Source organism: Neopsephotus bourkii, unplaced genomic scaffold (assembly GCF_033783945.1).
Source record: "Neopsephotus bourkii isolate Nb327-2 ecotype Australia unplaced genomic scaffold, CSIRO-AGI_Nbou_v1 NB_1638, whole genome shotgun sequence".
NCBI lineage: Eukaryota > Metazoa > Chordata > Aves > Psittaciformes > Psittacidae > Neopsephotus > Neopsephotus bourkii.
The window spans coordinates 8671288-8691166 of record NW_026902113.1 but is presented as its reverse complement, the minus strand read 5'-3'; the positions used below and the strand labels follow the sequence as shown (position 1 = coordinate 8691166).

At 36.7% G+C, this 19879-nt stretch overlaps 2 protein-coding genes across 5 annotated transcripts in view; one reads left to right on the top strand and one right to left on the bottom strand.

Moving 5' to 3' along the window:
• Nucleotides 1–19879, top strand: part of MTMR6 (myotubularin related protein 6) — an 82724-nt gene that overhangs the window by 24892 nt on the left and 37953 nt on the right. The window lies entirely within an intron of this gene.
• NUP58 (nucleoporin 58) overlaps nt 1–19879 on the bottom strand; it is a 38514-nt gene that overhangs the window by 17829 nt on the left and 806 nt on the right. For 2 of the 4 annotated variants that reach the window (XM_061374628.1, XM_061374624.1), the window contains exons 2-13: nt 16444–16583; nt 15065–15103; nt 13463–13615; nt 12322–12456; nt 11475–11585; nt 8887–8911; nt 8408–8473; nt 7438–7612; nt 6295–6374; nt 5498–5616; nt 3354–3436; nt 410–611 (exon numbers count right to left, since the gene is read on the bottom strand). In XM_061374628.1, the coding sequence (XP_061230612.1) occupies nt 410–611; nt 3354–3436; nt 5498–5616; nt 6295–6374; nt 7438–7612; nt 8408–8473; nt 8887–8911; nt 11475–11585; nt 12322–12456; nt 13463–13615; nt 15065–15103; nt 16444–16583 (1328 nt within the window). The remainder of the gene's footprint in view (nt 1–409; nt 612–3353; nt 3437–5497; nt 5617–6294; nt 6375–7437; nt 7613–8407; nt 8474–8886; nt 8912–11474; nt 11586–12321; nt 12457–13462; nt 13616–15064; nt 15104–16443; nt 16584–19879) is intronic. The other 2 variants (XM_061374625.1, XM_061374626.1) reach the window with 2 other exon arrangements.

Genomic DNA, 19879 nt, shown 5'->3' with positions numbered 1-19879 from the left:
GCTATATAAAAAAATGTGTTATTAATTTTACATAAGAAAAAGGTAATATGCATTTAGATATTCTCTCCTCACCATTTTGAAATAATTTACTATAACCATACAATTCTGGAAAGAGGCTATAGTATGAATATTCAGAGATGTTACTGAAGAGTGGAGACTCACATTCCAAGGGGTAAGTTAGAACAATACAGTAAATATCACTAATACAAGTAAATTCACAAGATTAAGTATCTGCTGTATAATTATTGCTAAGTCTACCCTGCATTTTTCTATTGGCTACGTTTCAGTAACTTTGATCATCACAACGTTTAGATTTTCAGTCTAACACAAAGGAAGACTTCATAGAAAATTTTACACAAATTTACTACTGTTGCAACACTAATAATCTATAACTTGAATGCACTCAGACCTGTAGCAGGCTGTTGCTGCTGAGTAAGTGTTGCAGCCATCGCAACGGCTGCTGCATTTGGTATGTTGCTGAAAGGGGTCGGTCCAGTGGTAACACGTGGCGCGCTCTGCCACTTCTTAGCTTCTGTTCGTCTTGCCTCAAACACATCCATGGCATCTCCCAGAAAGGTTTTCCTGTAGCCAAGGTATTGGTCTTTGAGCATCTGAAGGGGGTGGGGGAAGCCATTTTAGTTCAGTGTATTTGACATGAAACCTTAACTTAATAAGGAAAGAGATGTTAAATTGCCATAACATTTCCTTAAAAAAAAAAAAAAAAAAAAAAAAAAAAAAGATAAAACCAAAAGCCACCCACATCCTAAAAGGATCTAGTCAGGCTACAAGCTGGAGAGAACTGGTTTGCATCAGCTACAGCCAGAACAGTTCCTTACTTAAATTCTGCAAAGCAGTCAAGCATAACAGAGTAATAATATACTGAACAGTACCAAAGTCCAATACCTTAGAGTTGATATGAATCAGCACAATTCAATTTGTATTGCTGTACTACCTGATAAAAGAGGCAAAATTCAGCCACATTACTAGCTTATAATATAAAATAAAAATAATACATCCTTCAGCGCTGTCCTTTCTGCATGTAGTCTGCTTTTGCTTTCTTCACCTTCATTTCTTTTTTAATACAAATTTGAGGAAACTACTACAATTTTAGAATTCACTCCTTTCTGATGCATTTCATCGATGATGTAATGCAGTGGAAATAAAATAGGTCATTCTGCTTTCGACTATCAAGTAGCCCAAAGCTGTTGGGTTGTGATCCCTCTCTCCTTGCCTACATGCCCCTTCTCCCATCTAAATCCACTTCATGTGGAAACACCTAGCTTGGCCTGTTCATCATGAGCTATTCCTGTCTGTTGCAGATGAGGGAACTAAGAATACCTCAGATAACATAAGAATAAATGGCTTCAATTAAAGAATTCTTTCCATCTTCTAACAGAGAATCCCTAAATGTAATAAATTTATTAAAGCCAAGGTAGGTTCAATTGAATTTTACAGAATTTTACAGGCATAGGAAGTCTTGTGTTCCTAGCTAAGGATATGTTTGGTTCTGAGAAGAGAAGGCTACAGTCCAAAAACTGACTCAGGATTCAAATACCTGTAATCCTAAATCTATCAGCAACAGCAGGACATACAGGGAGAGAAAGAATGACTCATTATCACACCAGGAGTGCTGCCTTTGGCAAAAAAAAAAAAAGAGACATCTGCAGAACTCTTGTGAGATGTAATACAATGCCATACTGACTGACAAATGCCATTAAACATTGTAGAGCAGTTCTTAAGGCTAACCTATGCAGAATAATTTAATGACATTCTCTACCTGAGCTGTACCCAAGCACATTCTATTCTTCACTATCCTTGGATACAGAATGTATCTGCATTTTCATATATTATATGAATATATTTAACAATCAGCCCTGTGCAAAGATGTTTCAGGCTGTACTTTTCTATAACTTCAGACATTTGAATCAAAGCGTATGTGCAAACCAGAAAGCCTACTTCAGACAAAAGAATGGATTGTGGTCACAGGTCTGCTTTCACAAACCATATCACAAACATCAAATAAGGCAGACAGCAGTTTCAAAGCTGCTCTCCTCTCCTACATGATAAACTAAAATAGTCAGACTGACAGATCCACTTAAGCAATACATTAATTTCCTGATTTTTGATGCTTTAGTTATAATTGTTTCTCTCACGATATCAGCTTTCATGTCCGGATTAAATCTCAGAATTTCTCCAAAGAAAGAAACATCCTCAAACCAACGCCTTACATTCAGGCAATAGGATACTTCAAGCTGAAGTAGTCTTTCCTATTCAGTCATGTTGCCAAGGTACTGGAAAATACTATTTCTTCTACTTGCATACTAATCCAGCTCTTCTTACTGAAGGGCAACAACAACAACAAAAAAATGTATCATCCACAGACCACTGTATGAGTTTTAGGCTACACTCGGATCTCAGAAGTGAAAAGCCCAGAACACATCTGGGATCCTCTTTTGTGTAATTCTGCTGAAATGATGGAAGAGCTGACATATTCTGTATCTGGTACCACAACTGAGTTAACTCGGCACAAACATCTGATGGCAGGTAGCTGTCAACCACCAACTACCCACACTGACAGAAGCAACGTGATGCAGAGCAAGCAATTAAATTAATTTCCAATTAGTTCCCATTAAGGAAGCCACTTAGCAGAAACAATCCTAAACACTTGTACTTTTCTCCAAGGGGTTCTGAAGATCAGTAAAAATTACTGATTGCAAGACACTGAAATTTTCTCAGTCCAGAACTGTAACTGGGAAATTCAAGCTGGAGCCCATGACAGTAAAATCAAGCCTAACCAGGACTTCTGATACATTAGCATTTTTTTCCACAGTCCTCTTTATCCATACATATGACTTTCCACAAAAAACAGGTTGAAAAGGACAGAACACAACTCTCACCAAAATTCTTTGATATGTCAAGAAACCTTACATATGAATGCCTACTTTTTTCTGTTACCTATTTGTGTAAGAGCAGATTTAGATCACTTCTGCTTAAGATCAAAAGGCCATTGGGTAAAAAGAAAACAGGTAAGCATGAACTCAAAGAAAGACATTTGAAAAACTGATCAGCAATCAGAAAGGAAAAGCAGTCAAATGAAAAACATTTTGTAACTTAAATTATTACGGTCAGCTGTTAACATCCCTGTAAGTAAATAATCTAAATTAGACTTCAGATGAACAGAAGATACTTTTTCAATCAAAGCACTTCTCCAGGAAAGTAAGAACATTTTTAAAGCAGTCAATTTAACAGAAGGGAAAGGAAAAAAAAAATACCTGAATATATATTATATTTTCAAAAAGTGACTCTTCGTAGTTCTTTCACTAAATACACAGGAACACATGAATACAACATACCTTTACATTTTCATGTATTGATTGAAGTTGTGCAGCTAAAGCTACAAACGTTTGATAGATTTTCTGCATTGCCATAGACAAATCTGCAAGAGGCATATAAAATACTGGTAAGCTACAATCATACTGCAGGTAGTCCACCCAAAACTCATACAGCACAAAGCACAAAAATATTTCCATGAGAACAAGTTCATGTCTATAAAAAAAAAAGGTTATGAGCAATTGGGTGGCACAAGTCACCCAAGGTCTGCTTTTTGAAAGGGCTTTGAACTTCTTTTGAGAAGTACCTTTTTCTCAGACTTATCTTTATACACGTGCTAATTAGTTTCCTATGATTTTATCACTCAGCAAGCCTGAAAAAATACCATTTAACCTAACTTTGTCTAACTAGACAGGAACATTTTACCTCACTGGGTTTTACATAAATATAGTTAACAAAGATTTTCTTATGTTTGTGTGCATTTTCCACTCTGACTTGAAGCAAAGTTAAGTGTTCAGTTGATTTTACCGAAGAGAAAGCAGTAGAGTGGAAGCTTTACTTACATTTTAAAGACATTATTAACAAGAATCACAGCAACTCTTACTCTAGCACTACCCACAAGCACATCAGAGAAACACAACGGAGAGCCTCTTGCCTACATGAAGTCTTAATATTTAGGATTTTCTATTTCCCAAACAGATATAAAAGTGTTTCCAGTGCACTGATCCAACTAATACAAACTTTGGGATTAAAGGGGAGATCTCAAACATTTTGACAAAAATTAAGAATCTGCTGATAAAAATATGCTTTTCTGAACAAAGCACTGAAACAATGTACTGAAATGGAGAACAGAAAAGCACTGAACAAGGAAAGTTCTCAAGCATTTTTCCACTCTGAAAATGTCAGCTTCTGCATTTCCTCTGAAGATGCATATAGTAGCTATCAAGTTCTTGAAGACAGCATAGGTCTACTACCAATGATTCTTGAATTGAAAGGTCTGCCTCTCCATAAGGGAATTTCTCCATTATAATTTGCATTTGTTTCTAAAAAAAAACCCCACCAAAGCTGTGGAACAGATTTCATGCCAACTTGCAGGTCTGTGGAGGCAGTGGTATCTAGGAAGACTGGCCACTAGTTTCCAGAGTCTGAAGGCAATTTATTGACACTGAATACTAGACATTTAAAAATTTTCAAGACATTCTGGGTCATGGTTTCCCATGTGATAAAGCCTATATATGCAAGTGTTGACTAGATCACTAGATCATTTGCAGGCAGACTGAGTGTGTTGGCACAACAGACTTGAGCCTTGCCCACACAAGCTGGGAACCTTTGGATTATGGCAGAAACTGATGAAAAACCCGATGAAAAATCTGTGAAGGCATTCCTCTCATTCTCCGAACAGACAAGAAGATCACATCGGAAGATATAGGACCCTCATGATTCAAAATGTCTTCCATTCTGGAAGTTAGGTCTGGACAGTTCTCTGGATTTTGGCATAAAAGGTTCAGAGTCTATGGAACATCCTGATATTCACAGGATAGTAAAGTATTAAGTGGCACAAGAAGACATGCACTTGAAATCACTGCTTACTGGAGGACATATATGTATAATGGCCTAAAAAAATAAAGATGTCTATGATCACAGGAATGGTAACCAACCAGGAGACTACTGTCCAGGGGTCAGTATTCTCTGACCAGAAAGATTCTCCCAAGATTGAACAATGTGGCATCAAACAAGACTAAATTTTCTCAGTCAGATCTGAAGGCAATACCAAAAGGCTCCAAACTGAGGAATAAGTCCCCATTTTGATCTGGACCTGGCAGAGCAGTCACTCACACCTGTCTGGTCAAGACAACCCAGTGCAGGACAAGAGCTGCAGATATTAGCCTTATAACAGCTAGATGCTGAAGGGAGGGAGATGGATATAGTGAATGTCAAAACAAATCAGGCTTACAAATTACACCTCAGAAACTGGATCCATCTTAAAAAGCTCAATAACCTTTATGAATTTAGTCTTTACATTGAGCAACTGCAGAATCTATCTGAACACTTATTTCTGTACATTAAATAAGAAAAGCCAACAATAATGGAAGAGAAGATTTAAGTTCTCTATAGGTACAAGATTTCTTAATGTTTAAGAATGAAACATTAAAATTTTAACATTTACCTTGTGGAGTTATGTGTGAATTATTTGCTTGAGTAGCAAGATGATTTTCCAGTTCTTCTATTTGTTGCCTGTACTGCTGCAGCTGTACCTCAAACTGTTCAATCAAGATTCTGAAGTAGCTAGATGAGTAAAAGAATAAAATCATATGATTAAGCCTCATGGCTTGCCACTTTAAAAATTCAATCTATATCAGCTGCCGATTTTCATTTAAATAATCGCAACAGTTATGTTCTGACAAATTCTTAAGTCCCTCTACTAGTGGAAAATGAGTAAAGACTGTATTTTCCATGTCAATGAGATAAAGACAAATTAAATGTAGAAATAAAACACTGATTCTATGAATCATTCAGTACAAATGTTACAAGAAGCAGAAAAAAAACTTCATATTATGAAGTTCATAGAATCATAAAATGGTTTGGGTTGGAAGGACTTTTAAAGGTCATATAGTTCACCTCCCTGTAATGACCAGGGACATCTTCAACTACATCAGGCTGCTCAGAGCCCCACCCACCTTGATTTTTAATGTTTCCAGGGATGAGGGATCTACCTCTCCAAGCAGCCTGTTCCAGTGTTTCACCACCACCATCATAAAAAATTTCTTCCTCATATCTAGTCTGAATCCACTCTCCTTTCACTTTAAAACCATTAACCCTTGTCCTGTTGCTACAGGCCCCACTAGAAAGTCTGTCTTGTAAGCCCTTTCTTAAGTACTGAAAGGCTGCAGTAAGGTCTCCCCAAAGTCTTCGCTTCTCAAAGTTAACACTAGTGACTATCTGTTACGAATAACAGTAACTCACTCTGCTGGGGCTGTATTTTCATGCTGGAGACCAGGAGGAGTTTTCTGTGTTCGTAAAGCTATTTCTGCATTCTTTAGCTCCTAAGTAAATAAGGAAAAATTAGTAAGAGATAAGGTTCTGTATGAAGTGTTCAAAAAAGGAGAGCTACAACTCCATTGTTCGTTCACATTAAATATTCTCTTCACATATTTAAGTTAGCATCCCAACAGAATCTGAGCAGAAATTCTTCAAGGACTAGACTGCCAGAAAGCTGGAGAACTCCAAATATCAACAGACGTTTGGGGAAGGAACAAACAACAAGAGATAATGAAAGGACACTGAGCTCAGTAATTGAGGAAATATTGCACTAAATTTTCAAGTAAGACATAATTTTTGTTGTACTTCAGAAATTCTGCTACAACTATGGATGGAGGGCTAGGAGTTAAAAAGCAATAATCAAGTGCAAGGAAGCAACACACACCTAAAAGAAGTACAACAAACCCCATTATTTAGCCTCAACAACAACAAAAGGTTAACTAGTTCAAAAAATGCCTTAGAAATGATCTTTTTATTGATGAGCATTACAGCATTCCCTGCTGCTTAATACTGCCTAATAACTCTACCATTAAGAATTTCTCAATGCCTAGTTCTGAGATTACTCTGAGTCACATCATACATATATGAGAATACTGGTAAAAAGTTTTTGTTTTCACAGAAAACCGTTGGCAAAACACAAGTATAGAGTACTTCCTTTTGGCATTGCAAGACACAGAAAAATCAAACATTTTACTTTAGAATAAAATACCTAACAGACAAAATAAAAAGTGGTACAGAACGTAACTTGAAAAGCACTTGCATCAAAACTTGAGCTCAAACTAGTTGCACAGTTAAGATGCAGACTGGTGGACAGAGTTGTGACTCAAGCTCACTACATGAAGACTAGCACTAGTCATTTCATCACTGTTGCACTTATCTGAAAATACCAACATCACAGATTTAGGCCTCTCACGGTAACTTCAAATGGATCAGAAGAGATTCCACTTTTCATTTTGTTTACAACTGTTTTATTTTGGATGTGTGTTAACTTGACTGACAAAGAAGTCTAGTTATCCTAATGAAATAATCAACAAACAAACTACAAACAAAACTTAAATTCAACTATACCTGTGCAGTTTCCACTTTCAGCTTGTCAATATTAAGAGTGTTTCTCTGTAACCCACTGGCAACTACAGACAGAAGTTGTTTCAAAGCTTTAATGTCTTCTTGTACTTTAAGCATTGCTTTAGAGGACATTCTACTAATTTCTTCCTGAACTTGTTTTTGTTCTTTCACAAATTTCCTGGGGAAGGAAAAAGAAACAGGTGGGGAAGAAAGAAACATAATTGAACCTGAAGTACCCAAGTGTTTACCTCTCAGACGCATTATTCAAATAGCCACTATTTTTTCCAAAATCAAGTACTTAACAGTAAAACTACTGTATAGCACATACAGTATTATCTTAACTCCTAGCATGCCAATATTGTAAAAGAAAAAAAACCTAATGAAAACAAAAAAGAACAAAAAATACCCTAAACATCAATAGCAAGTGTTTAACATGTTACAATGAACCCTGACAAACTAAGATTCATCTATTATTTTATATATATAAAATAATATACAGCACCTATGTAAAAGCAATTACTACTTTCAGCTCACAAATACAGTGACATACAGCCTCTTTGACTAGTCTACAACTTGCCTCCTTCCTGCCTGAGGGAAGGCTCTTTTGCAGTTCTCTCTATTCCATATGAGATACACAATGCACATGCAATATGGACACACGGTTCAGTACCTACTATAAATGTGCAGCAGGCTTAATACTCCCAGGGAGAGATGGATCAGATTCTAAGAGCATATTTGTTGGGCATGTCCATTTGCATAAATGTATGGAAAAGCAAGACTGAAAAAAAACCCCAGCATAAGATTTCAGCTACTGTGTAGTCTGTTCCCAAGGTTAATCTGCCAAAAGACCTTGGGCTAGTAAGTTATCCTATGTGCAGCCTGCAGCAGAGTGTTTTTGTCACAGAGCACTGACAGTATACAATACTTCAGCCAAGCAACTATCAGAAATTAATAAAAAAAACATACTACTTACTGTAGATTTTCCACATCTTGACAGATTACTGGAGGTAGATTTTCATCCTTTAGTGCTTTGCTATCTCTACAAGAGACAATACATGTTTAGATGGTGCTTACTGCCAAACATTTTTGCGTGACTACTAAACATGAAAAAGTTCAAGTGACTGATTACAGAGTTTTGCACCCACTGCATGTATGCCACAACTAGAAATGGTTTGTATACTGTGCCACGGTTCAAGCCTGTGGTGTAATCATTGTACATATCTGCAGAAACCATTTTTCAAACCACATGATCAGTCTATAGCAGATGCCAGATAAGATATAGGTATTGCATTTGATGGGAACAATGAATGACCATTACTAAATTGTCCATATTGCAAAAGTTGGTTATTTACATTTATACCCTTCTCAAGATCCAAGTAGTAGAAAAGCCAACATACCTAGTTTAGCTGGTTTTTAATAAGACATCGAATGCAAAGAAAATCTGACACTTACTCTGGTCTTGTTCCTGTTTTGTCATCTAGAAAATGAAAACTGTAGGTCAGAAACAAAGTTTTGAAAAACAAACAAAACAACCTTAATGAGATTTTAGTGAAGAACAACCTGCTTGATTTCCCTTGATAATAGGAACAGACTAAGCTAGCCACAAAAGAAAGGTAGTTTTAATTCACTCCCCCTTCACAGATAAGCATCTTTTCAAGAACAATGGCTCAACAGAGGTGCTAATTCCTTGGCACAGAGTAATGCAAAACATCTTGTGTCACTATACAAGTTCCTACAAATGCATAAACTCCAGTTGCATAAGGAATCTGTTCCTGCTTATGCAACCACAACTCACTTAGACCTGCACTCACAAAACACTGAAGTGTTTAAATTCAACAATCTGAATCTTATCTCAAATACAAAGCTAATGAACATTTGCCCACTGGACTTCCCTGATGTTGCATTAAGCCCAGTAATGAAGGAGGTTTGACAGAACTGAAGATATTACTGCTTAACTACAACCTACACACTCAAAACTATGCATCCGCAGATCAAGACGCCAACTGCCTCTGAACACAGCTGACAACACTGTGTGTAACACCAGCCATGACTAGGAACAGTCACGTAATAATCATTACATGAGGATGTAACTCACATCCTTACTTCCCTCTCAGTGCCACCAAGGCAGAAAATAGCTATGCAGCCAATGCTAGTGCCACAAAGATTTTAAACTGCACAAGCTAGTCCTCCTGCCAAGAGAAGCTACTACTCTTAGAAACATCATCTACTTAAAATTGTCTGCAGACTCAATCACCTGGTACATGAGAGCCTGGAGTCTCACACTATTCCCTGTGCCTTCTGCTAAAGGTGGGGAAGAGTGGAAATCTACACAAAATTGGAGGGAGGGGAGGATAAACTCCAAAATTTAGGTCTCTCTTTTCTCTGATAACCTAAAAATTAGGCAGAAAACTAAGTATATACTTTGCTTTCTCTCTTTCCAGCCACTATGGGTTTGGTTGGGGTTTTTTGCTTGTTTGTTTTGTTTGTGTGGTTTTTTTGGTTTTTTTTTTTTTTTTTTTTTTTTTTGCTGTACATCAGATGTGCAATCAGATTTTACTAATTCCTGGGTAAGCACTCAGCATTTTATGGGGTTTTTTACATTCTTTTTAGTAATATGAGTAAAATATGCATAACAACAGCCATATTTTAAAGAAATACTAGACAGTTTGTCTAGGAAAAGCTTTTATAACCAGTTCCAGGAGAGAACAAAGGTGTTAGTCCCTGTCCATCCTGGGGTTCCTAGGGCACTTTCCTTTGGCATATCTCCTCCTATTCCCTTAGCAAAGAAAAGAAATAAACTCAAAACTGTAAAATCACCACCTTCAAACCTTAACACAGATCCTCAGATAACAGTGCAACCAATTCTATTGACAGAAATGAGTAGCAGCACATAGGTAGGGATATTTGTCAGGCTTGCTTAAGCCAGCATCATCCATTATGGGAAACACTCCTAAATATGCAACATATGGGGAATTAAGGTACTTATTCAAGTTTCCGCCCTAAGAGCTGGGCAAAGCAATACTTAAGTAGATTTTGAGTCTGTTGTTCTCTGGTCCTCATTTTAAGGTACTTGTATATTATGAAAGCCTTGTGATATCCTAATACAGTAATGGAAATCCTGTAAGAACCTAGGAACTGGAGCTCTTTCTTACTGAAATTGGGAGTGACAAAACTCCAACACCTATCAACATCATGCAGAAAATTCTGGTTTGGACAGTAAATACACTATCTCTTCTCAGGTATGAAGAACTATGCCCCCACAACTTAGGTTACTCTGTAAAGATGGTTGTATCTCTTGTAACTATTGGTATACCTCGCTTAAAATCTGGCTTCTGAGCAAAGAGATTAAATTAACAGTATTGAACCCCTACAGAAAATGCACCTTTCAGAATTATCTTTAGCTAAGCTTACTCTGGAAGTATGAAAACAAAATAAATTAATAAGCATCCATGTCAATGCTCAATATTCCCTAAGTTCTTTAAAGCTACCAGTTAAAACTGTTTTTAACAATTGTATAGAATGTATCAAATAGAACTAACACCACCAGAAATACATTTTTGAATACAGCTAAAATCAGGAGATTTTTATTGTGCAGGCAGAAACCAAGTTAAAGATCTCTACAGCCAGAGAAAGCTGGTTTTAAACGAGTCCTTTTCATACATGCAATGCAATACTTAAACCTAGCTCTGCTCCCCCCTCTACTGGCTATTTGACATACAGCTGTTCAGAAATCTGCCACGGCTTTTCAGCGAACGACCCTGAATCTTCACTTCCAAAAGGCTAAAGGCTTTAGATCCTGGTTCTCAAGTATGATATTGGTTTGCATTTATCTTACATAAATGAAGCTACATTAAATTTTCAACAAGAATGTTTTTCTTTAAAGCACAGTATCCAGGAATGAAATTAACTTAAATGCCTGAAAAGGGGCAGGGGGAAATTTAAAGTTGTCAATTTCAATTCCACACTCCTAAAACAATGCCTTTGCTAAAGTGCTAATTTTCTAAAATAAAACAAACAAAAAAAAATTAAAACAAACTTACTCTTTTTGTCTGAAGAACTACTAAAATCAATGCCACCAAGACCTTCACTGGCAGTAGTTGAAGGAGCCGCAGTTGTACCCAGAGTCAAACCCAAAGCATTCTGCCCAAGCCCTACAAGAACCCCAAGCAAAATTTCTGTACTTAAAACACTGATAATTAAAACATTTTAAACTAAAAGTACATATACTCTTGCCTGCAGTTTCAGTGTCCATTTACATCTGGATTAAAAACATATGCAAAATAAATCAAGAAAACAGATTGCATGAAGTTTCATGCAACTGAACCCAAGTGTTTTATGTTACACATTACTTCACATTACTAGGTAGCTAGACAGCTAACTTATTATCAGCATCTTAAACATCTTTTTGCCTCCCGCTTTATTTAGAATTTAAGAGCAGTGTTGCCGAGACTACCAAACAGCACAACAAATTTTTCAAGAGCTGAAAAAAAAAACAACCAGGAAGCCATGAAATGACAAGACTAAGTTAAAAATTTATTTCAGACCAAAAGCCACCAAAATAAAGAGTTTTCAACTTCTCCAGTTTAAGGATACCTGCGTACCACAGCGCACTCTCTCATTTATGATCAATGGCAAAGATTTCCTTGCATTTTCATTTTAAAATGTAGTAAATTCAAGTGAATTTAAGAATGAGAAAGAAACCAATGATTTTGGATTTTATTTTCTATTGTCCATGGATAGCAACACTATTCTTAACTAACACTATTAAAATTTTCACTTTCACACTGTTAAGATTTTATATAATTAAATCTCACATTATAAATTTATACAATCATACATTAATGTCAATGTTTTGAGACAGAAGGAAAACATTAAAATAACATTTACCTGTTGCTGCTGTGCTTGTATTCTGGAAGAGTGAACCTCCTAAACCTGCTAAGGCTCCTCCTAAGGAAAGGCCTGTAGAGGCAGTTGTAGTTGGAGCAGTTGTACCACCCAAATTTAATGTAAAGCCAGTAGTTCCTGCAGAGAAAGCAACACAACTTCATGCAGACACTGCATTCAAGTACTTTCACAGACAATCTGAAATAATGAAAAGGTATGAACAGCATCTTTATCACAGCTGGATAATAACTGGGTTTATTTCCTGGAGATTTTCCAAAGAAAGCCATAGAGACTTTTGAATTACATGTTACTTTGTCCTACAACATTATAATCCCAGTAAATCCATTTTTATCTGCAACTAAAAAATTTTGAGAGTCCTCCAGAACATCAGATAATACAAAGCCTGGCACAGAAGTTATTTTACAGCTTAATAGATCTAACAAGCGCTATTGACTTTTTTTGTATTAAAATGCTGAAATATCAATGTTTTGTTAAGCATTAGAATATTTTACAAGAGACAGATGATACGAGAACATTTCTTTGGTAGTCTGAGCTTACTAAGGGTAGGGAAGAACCGAGCAGAGAAAGACAACAGGCATAAAGGGACGAAGCACAGAGTGCATAGATAGCTGAGCTCAAATGCAAACTCCTACGAGTATAAAAAGTGAACCCGTCTTAATTTTATCATCATGCACAGTACATTTTATCCGTTAAATATGATGGCAGGTGTGTGACAGTACAAGAGCTACACGAGGAAACATTGTTCCCACTACTAGGTGACCATTTCAGGGCATCTACACAAAAGGTAGACATTTTCCAAACCTTTCAGCTGTGCAAGTAGGAAGCTTTCAAACTTCAGTAGGGTTAGCAATAACAAAAATAATGATTTTACATGACGAATCAGCTCTTGCTACACTCCTAATGACTTCGATTTATGGGCAGTATATCATGCGATATTGGCAGCATATAACCTGTCTGTATTAGGGTACCCAAATTTAGAACTAGCGAACTCCAAGGAAACTTCTCATTAAAGTATCACAAAAGTAAGTAAATATTAGAAAACCATAAGCATAGAACTGTTTTATAATAAAGTTATGTTGCTAAACAATCAAAAAAGCCCCCAAACCCCTAAATATTTTCCTACCTGCTGCAGGAGTTGATGTAAGAGCAGATGATAATGACAGGCCACCCGCTGAGGTAGAAGTAACAGGTAAAGCAAATGGTGTGGCCGAACCTGCAGGTTTGTTGAAACCTAAACTAAAGCCTGTAGTAGCTGCTGATGTGGTGGCAGGTGTACCTGAAAGAAACCCAAAACCAATATCATCCTTAGAACATTCTATTTGAGAATGAATGCTCAATTAGTCTTTTCTTCTGAACTATTCCCATAGAACCATCACAAGCACCACAGCATGCAAGATCACTTGCATTAAGTACAATATCCCCATAGCACTTTCAGATAAATCTCAAAGGTTTACATTAATTACACAGGCAATTTTGCTCCAGGATTCCTAGAGATGCAATAGGCTTTAATCATGGAGTGGCAATTATAAAAATCTAATGGCAATCTAAAAAAAAAAAAACCCAAAAAAAAAAACCAACCCCAAAAAACAACCACCCAAAAAAAAACCCAAACCAAATAAATAAATATATATATATAAAGAGCTCCCACCAAGAGCATCTCCTGGATGAACCTAATATTGGCGAATGGAGCTATAAACAATACTGCCCAAAATAGTCTAAAAATTCTCAACTGTATGTGCATGTAAATGAATGCACATATCCCGTCAATTTGTAAACAACAACGTGTGATCTTATTCCCTCAAGCTTTGCTTTTGAAGTAAAGCAGATGAATTTTCCACTTCCTGATGCTTTCATGGTAAGAATACATTTTACATTCTAGAATCCATACTCCAAGGCAACAGGAGTGTGCGTACACATACACAAACCACAACAGTATGTGTATAAACCACACACTTAGTTTTCTCAGGAACTACTGTCAGTCTGTTTTGGATTACATCATTTCATTCAGCTATTGAAAAGAATTGATGTTTATCTGCATAGTATTGACTGCCACATATGATTATGCATCACACATACAGCTGTTCCTCCCTTCTGCCCATTTCATTTGGTTCTTTATCCAATGCTATTTTTCCTATTTATTCACAGCATGGCCTCCCAAGTTCTTGGACTGCAGTCTGTCCCGTAATACCATCCCCACAATTTGTGATACTCAAGCTGTTTCTCCTCAGACCTCAGCTGCTGATGTTTAAGAAGAAAAAGCCCAAACGCCAGAACTATTCACATACTCCTGTATTTCTAATGACAGCTGAAGATGGATCAGAGAAACAAAAGTAAAATATTCTCAGTTTGTTCCCAGTTAAACCCTCTTTATTCTGCTAACCAGACCTGCTCGCACAAAGTTCATTAGAGCAAGAAATTCTATATGAAGAATTGACAACGTCTCCTCTACTGAAGGATGAGACTCATGAGAGGGACATAAATACAAAGTCTAACTTTTCACTATGACCACTATCGCTGTTGTTCAGGAATGGAATAATCCTTTAACAAGGAACAGAACTGTAGGGTTCCACTCTGGTCTGCAGCCTTAACATCTGGGCTACAAAGCAGATTTGCAATTATTAATGGGGAACAGGCTCAAACTAGCACTAACTTTCTACATTACAAAAAAGATTTAGCTGATCTATTTTTTGCCTGTATAAGATTAAAATCCAAATTAGGTTCTCACCTAGTGTAAGTCCTGTAGCAATAGTTGTTGCTGTTCCTGCTTTAAGAACAAAAATAAACAGAATATGAATAGTAACTGAAAAACCACATAGCGGTTATGCCAGTAAAAAAACACGAAACAAAACACTGGAATAATGCAATGTTACGAGACAGTATGCAGAAAATGATACAATCTTTTTCCGTGGTATGTTTAAAACAAAACAATATTAATATAGAAAACAGTATTTGTAAGAACCAGCAACCGAAATCAAAGCATAACTGACTTCAAAAACCATCATTTTTCTTTATGAGAATCTGCTAATAGTGAAGCTGATGTTAACACTGCAGTATCACCAACTGTTTAAAATATCAAACAGGTAAACAAAACCATGGAAAGTAGACATTCTATCGATAGTTTTTCAGCCATAGGGCAGCACATAAGATTAGCACATAAACCAGCAGATTTACAGTACAATGAAGAAGATTAAATTGTCTAAAGACTTCGTAAAATCCCCTGCCTTGGTTTAGGGTTTCTGCCCTACAGGTAATTTAAAGATATTATTTTCAACACAGTGCTATGCCATTTCATATAAAAAACACCCTATATGATTAGATAAAAAGAATCATTGAGAGCTAAAAGAAAATTACCCCAATGGAGCCAAACACAGTAATAAAAGCTTTCAGTCTACTGTTGAATTTATCTAGTAGACTGATTCTTAAAACTTCCCCTGCCTACTCATACAAGTTACAAGAAAAAAATAAAAGACTATTTTGTCTAGCAATATTGGTGCCAAAGTAAAATTTATGAACTCTGCATAATGGCTGAAACAAAATACCCCAGTTAGCAAAGCTTTATTCTTTTGCACTCCAATACGCCTTTATTTTCATAGGCTGAAGTGGAGACTTAAGAAAATACTAATAAATTTTTTCATTAATATGGCTAACACTGAAAATCTCAAAACACAACCCCAGAAATGTTTACTAGTGCAGGATTACAAACATCACATTACAAATACTAACAATCTCACAATGTTTTACAGTATTTTTCAGATCAATATATACCTCAATCTTAATTTTTAACATCCTGGATAGAGTTAAATTTCTAGAAAACATGAGGATTCAAATTGTGGAACAATTTACACACAGGCCCATGCACAGTTTTCTGGTAACTGCATTTGTGTTTCTGCAGCATTGGTAGTGCAGAGTTCTCAATGATTGAGCTTTTAAACTGCCCAATGAAGCCTTTTTACAAAGCTACACAAGTAACATGCTGAGCTACAGAACTAACTGGGGAAACAAAAAAAAGCAAACACATTATGATGACCCAGCTTTTGTGTACGTATGATGTATTCCTTCACTGTTGATTCAAACTTCTGCTGTACAGTATTTTTTTTTTTCTACCTGTACTGGTGCCTCCTAGTGTAAAGCCAGTAGTCGATTTTGATCCAAAAAGGCTACTCCCGAAGCCCACTGAAGGAGCTGATGTAGTTGCTGTAGCAGTGGCAGAGCCCAGAGTTCCAAAATTAAGTCCTCCTGTTGAGCTATTGCAAAATAAGACTATTAGCAATTAGTTTTTCAAAATAAAAAAAAATCCAAACCCCATCCTCCCCTTATCTCAATTTCTTTCCCATGCCGCCATTCATTTTCCCAAACCACACAAGATGTAGCTGGACAAGACAAAGTCTAAGCTCACTGTCACCAAACAGAAAGAAGAAGGTGATCTTCCTCTTTCCGTCTACAGCTATGGAACTCCCACTGTTGCCCTGATGTTAACTCCAGCATTTGTTCAACTCCTTGCCAAGCTGATGCATCTTGGTAGACCAGTGGGAAATTTGAATTTTTTTTCTATCATCTCATTAGTTTTGCCTAATTATTCTCTCTGCACTACTGAAATCAGAAACAGGCACTAGAGACAGCACAAAGAAAACAACAAACGCACACAAACATCTTTTCAAAGCAGGTTACAAGTCCAGTTACCTACCTCTGACCAGAAACCTCAACCAATGTTACTTTTATTTCTTTCTAAAGTGATAAGCAAACATACAGCAATTTAGAGCAACAGTACAACTTCGCCCTATATACCACCAAATGCACTAATTCATTTTCTAACCAAAATGTTATCCTTCTGCACAGGTGCCAACCAGGGAGGACTCATGGCTACCGCACTTTTTTCTGACTGTATATTTGTCAGAAAGTTACAGAAATAAACTTCCAGAGCTATTTTCACACATGCAAGGGACAAGAGATGAAGAAGACATCAGTCATCACCAGGAAAGTGAAGCATTTTTTATTTATTAAATAAACTACCTATTTTAGACATTTCATGACAAATAGAGAACAACCTTTACATTTAGCAGAGAAAGCACTAAATTACTGTATAAAACACAGGGGAATATAATAATCATGACTATTTCTAACCAATTAATTACAGGTACTAGCAGCCAGATGAGTCTATAACCTTTAAATTTTCTTAAATTGACAAAAGATCAAGTGGATAATTTAATTGCAGTACCCTCCTGCTTCTATTTGTGAGCCTTCTTAGAAACTAGGTAAGTTCTCTCTAACTTAAGTAACGTTTTCCTAAATACAACAGCAGAACTGAAACTGCTGTTCAGAAACAGAAAATGCAACTTAAAACTTTAGAGTAACCGTTGTCAAGAATAATTTTCTGTTTCAGGTGGTCAGTATTCTCTCACTGTTTCCTTAACTCCTCTGCGTAAGAAGGCAGCTTGTAGGCATAACAAATTAATTACAAATCATTACAAAAAAGGCTACAATTAGCTTTTACCTTAAAACTTTCAAAAATATCTACAAAACTGACTGTGACAAGCACAACAAAAGTTGGTTGCAAGTTCAAAATCTAGCCTGAAGTTATTCTTGAATAATGCAGGAAGCAGAGGGGTCATGAAGCTTAGAAGGACACAGGCCCATTCACTGTCCAACTCCACAGGAGCCAAAGCATTTCAGCTTGCTTTATTCTCAACATTCCAACATAACAAACTATAGCACCACGACCTGCTTGTAAACTTAGAATTTACAACATTATGCTTCTCTCACCAGTCAAGAGTTTCTCACCTTTTTCCAGTTTAAAGATGATTTCTCTGGGAAAATTCTTGTTTCAGCACCCCAGCAAAAGAAAACTAAGGTACAAAATATGCAATTCAGCACTATCAGACAAAAACCCCCAAGACCCTTGCTAAAATTAAGGTTTTGGGTTGGTTGGTTTTTAAGATAGAAAGAAAACAAATTGCAGACATAAAATAATGGCAATGGGCATTCTTACCAGCAAAGAAAGCCTATGCCAGAGGGACTCTATTCCCAACAGATGGAAGGTCACTTAAGTCAGGTCTCTATTCTGAGTTCAGAACTAGAACAAAGCATTCTAGTACCTGGCTAGAGCACACTATAGAGAACACTGATGAACAAAAGAAAGAGCTTAAGTACCTGAACTATTGGTGCAATGCAGGACTTGGGCAGGCTGGCATATTACTTGGGCCACCACAATACAGTCTTTAACTGGTCACACTGATGAGTAATGATTATGTTTAGACTACACAATAAAGCCTGTTTTCTCCCAACACCAGGCAATACTGTCTAGACCCAACTCAGAAGAACAGCTTCTTCCTCATCTCAAACATGTTCTCAAGCAAACCATCCCATAGGGATGCTCAAGATTCTTTCCAAACAGTTAGCAATAAAAAGGCCTCTTCCTCTGTGATACACCTTGACCAACAGCCCTACCAACTTGTCCTGCTTTTAAGAATAAATATATGAATAAAAAGGCAGAGTACCATACTGCTATCAATTGGCACCTGTTAAACTTTTGCTTATTGTTTATTAAGATATTAAAAAGCCAGCTAGAACAGAAAAAAACACACAACACACACACACACACACAAAACCAAACCCCAAACAGAAATATATTTAAGTTCAATGGGCAGTTTTTAACAAGTGCTGACCAACAAGAGTTTCCCTTGTTTAAAGCAATACATTTAAAATGATGTTTCTGAATAAACAAACATTATTTTAATTCACTCATTTTAATCACAGGAAACCAGCATTACACAAACATGACACAGAAAACCAAGTTCTTTATCAACTCCAAATAAGCTTTATTGGTGGAGTGTGCGGGAACAAACGAGCCAAAAAAAAAAAAACCAAAACCAAACCAAACCCAAAAAACCTCAAACCAAGCTCAGGTAACAAGAACATCATCAGTCAGTGATGATGAAAAGAGTACTAGAAGAGAATCAAGACTTATTCCCACTCATACGGGCTGCCAAAAACCAATACTGACATTTAATCCAGATATATCCTCTCAGATCCAGATGCTCTGTTCCCTTTCATTGCTAGCTCCTGAAAACTGTGACAGAGAAATATTTTGAGAAATACCTGAATCTCCCCTCAGTAGTTCACCCTGCACATTTAGATTACATTACAGTGATTGATTTTGCCTGATCAGATTTGGGAAAAACTCCAATACAAAGATCCACTGCAACAGCCCTAATCTTCAACAGAGGCATAATAGGAAGCTGGTCAGAAAAAAGAAAAAAAAGTCTTTGCTGGGACAGTTGCGCTCCAGGAAAGTAAGCAGAAAAGGAGAAAAACAACCTAATCAAAGACTTACGTGTTATTCTGAGAAATCTAAATACCAGTTACAGAGCCTGTCATATGTCACCTGCATATCAAACAGAGTGAAGATCTTTTACTCCAACACACTGTACACCAAATGTACCAAATGTCATAAAGCATAAGGCCCCACCCAACTTCGGGGAAAAAGCATGGAATGTCAGATTTGGACACTAAGCATTTGGGCTTCGACATCAACAAGCTCCAT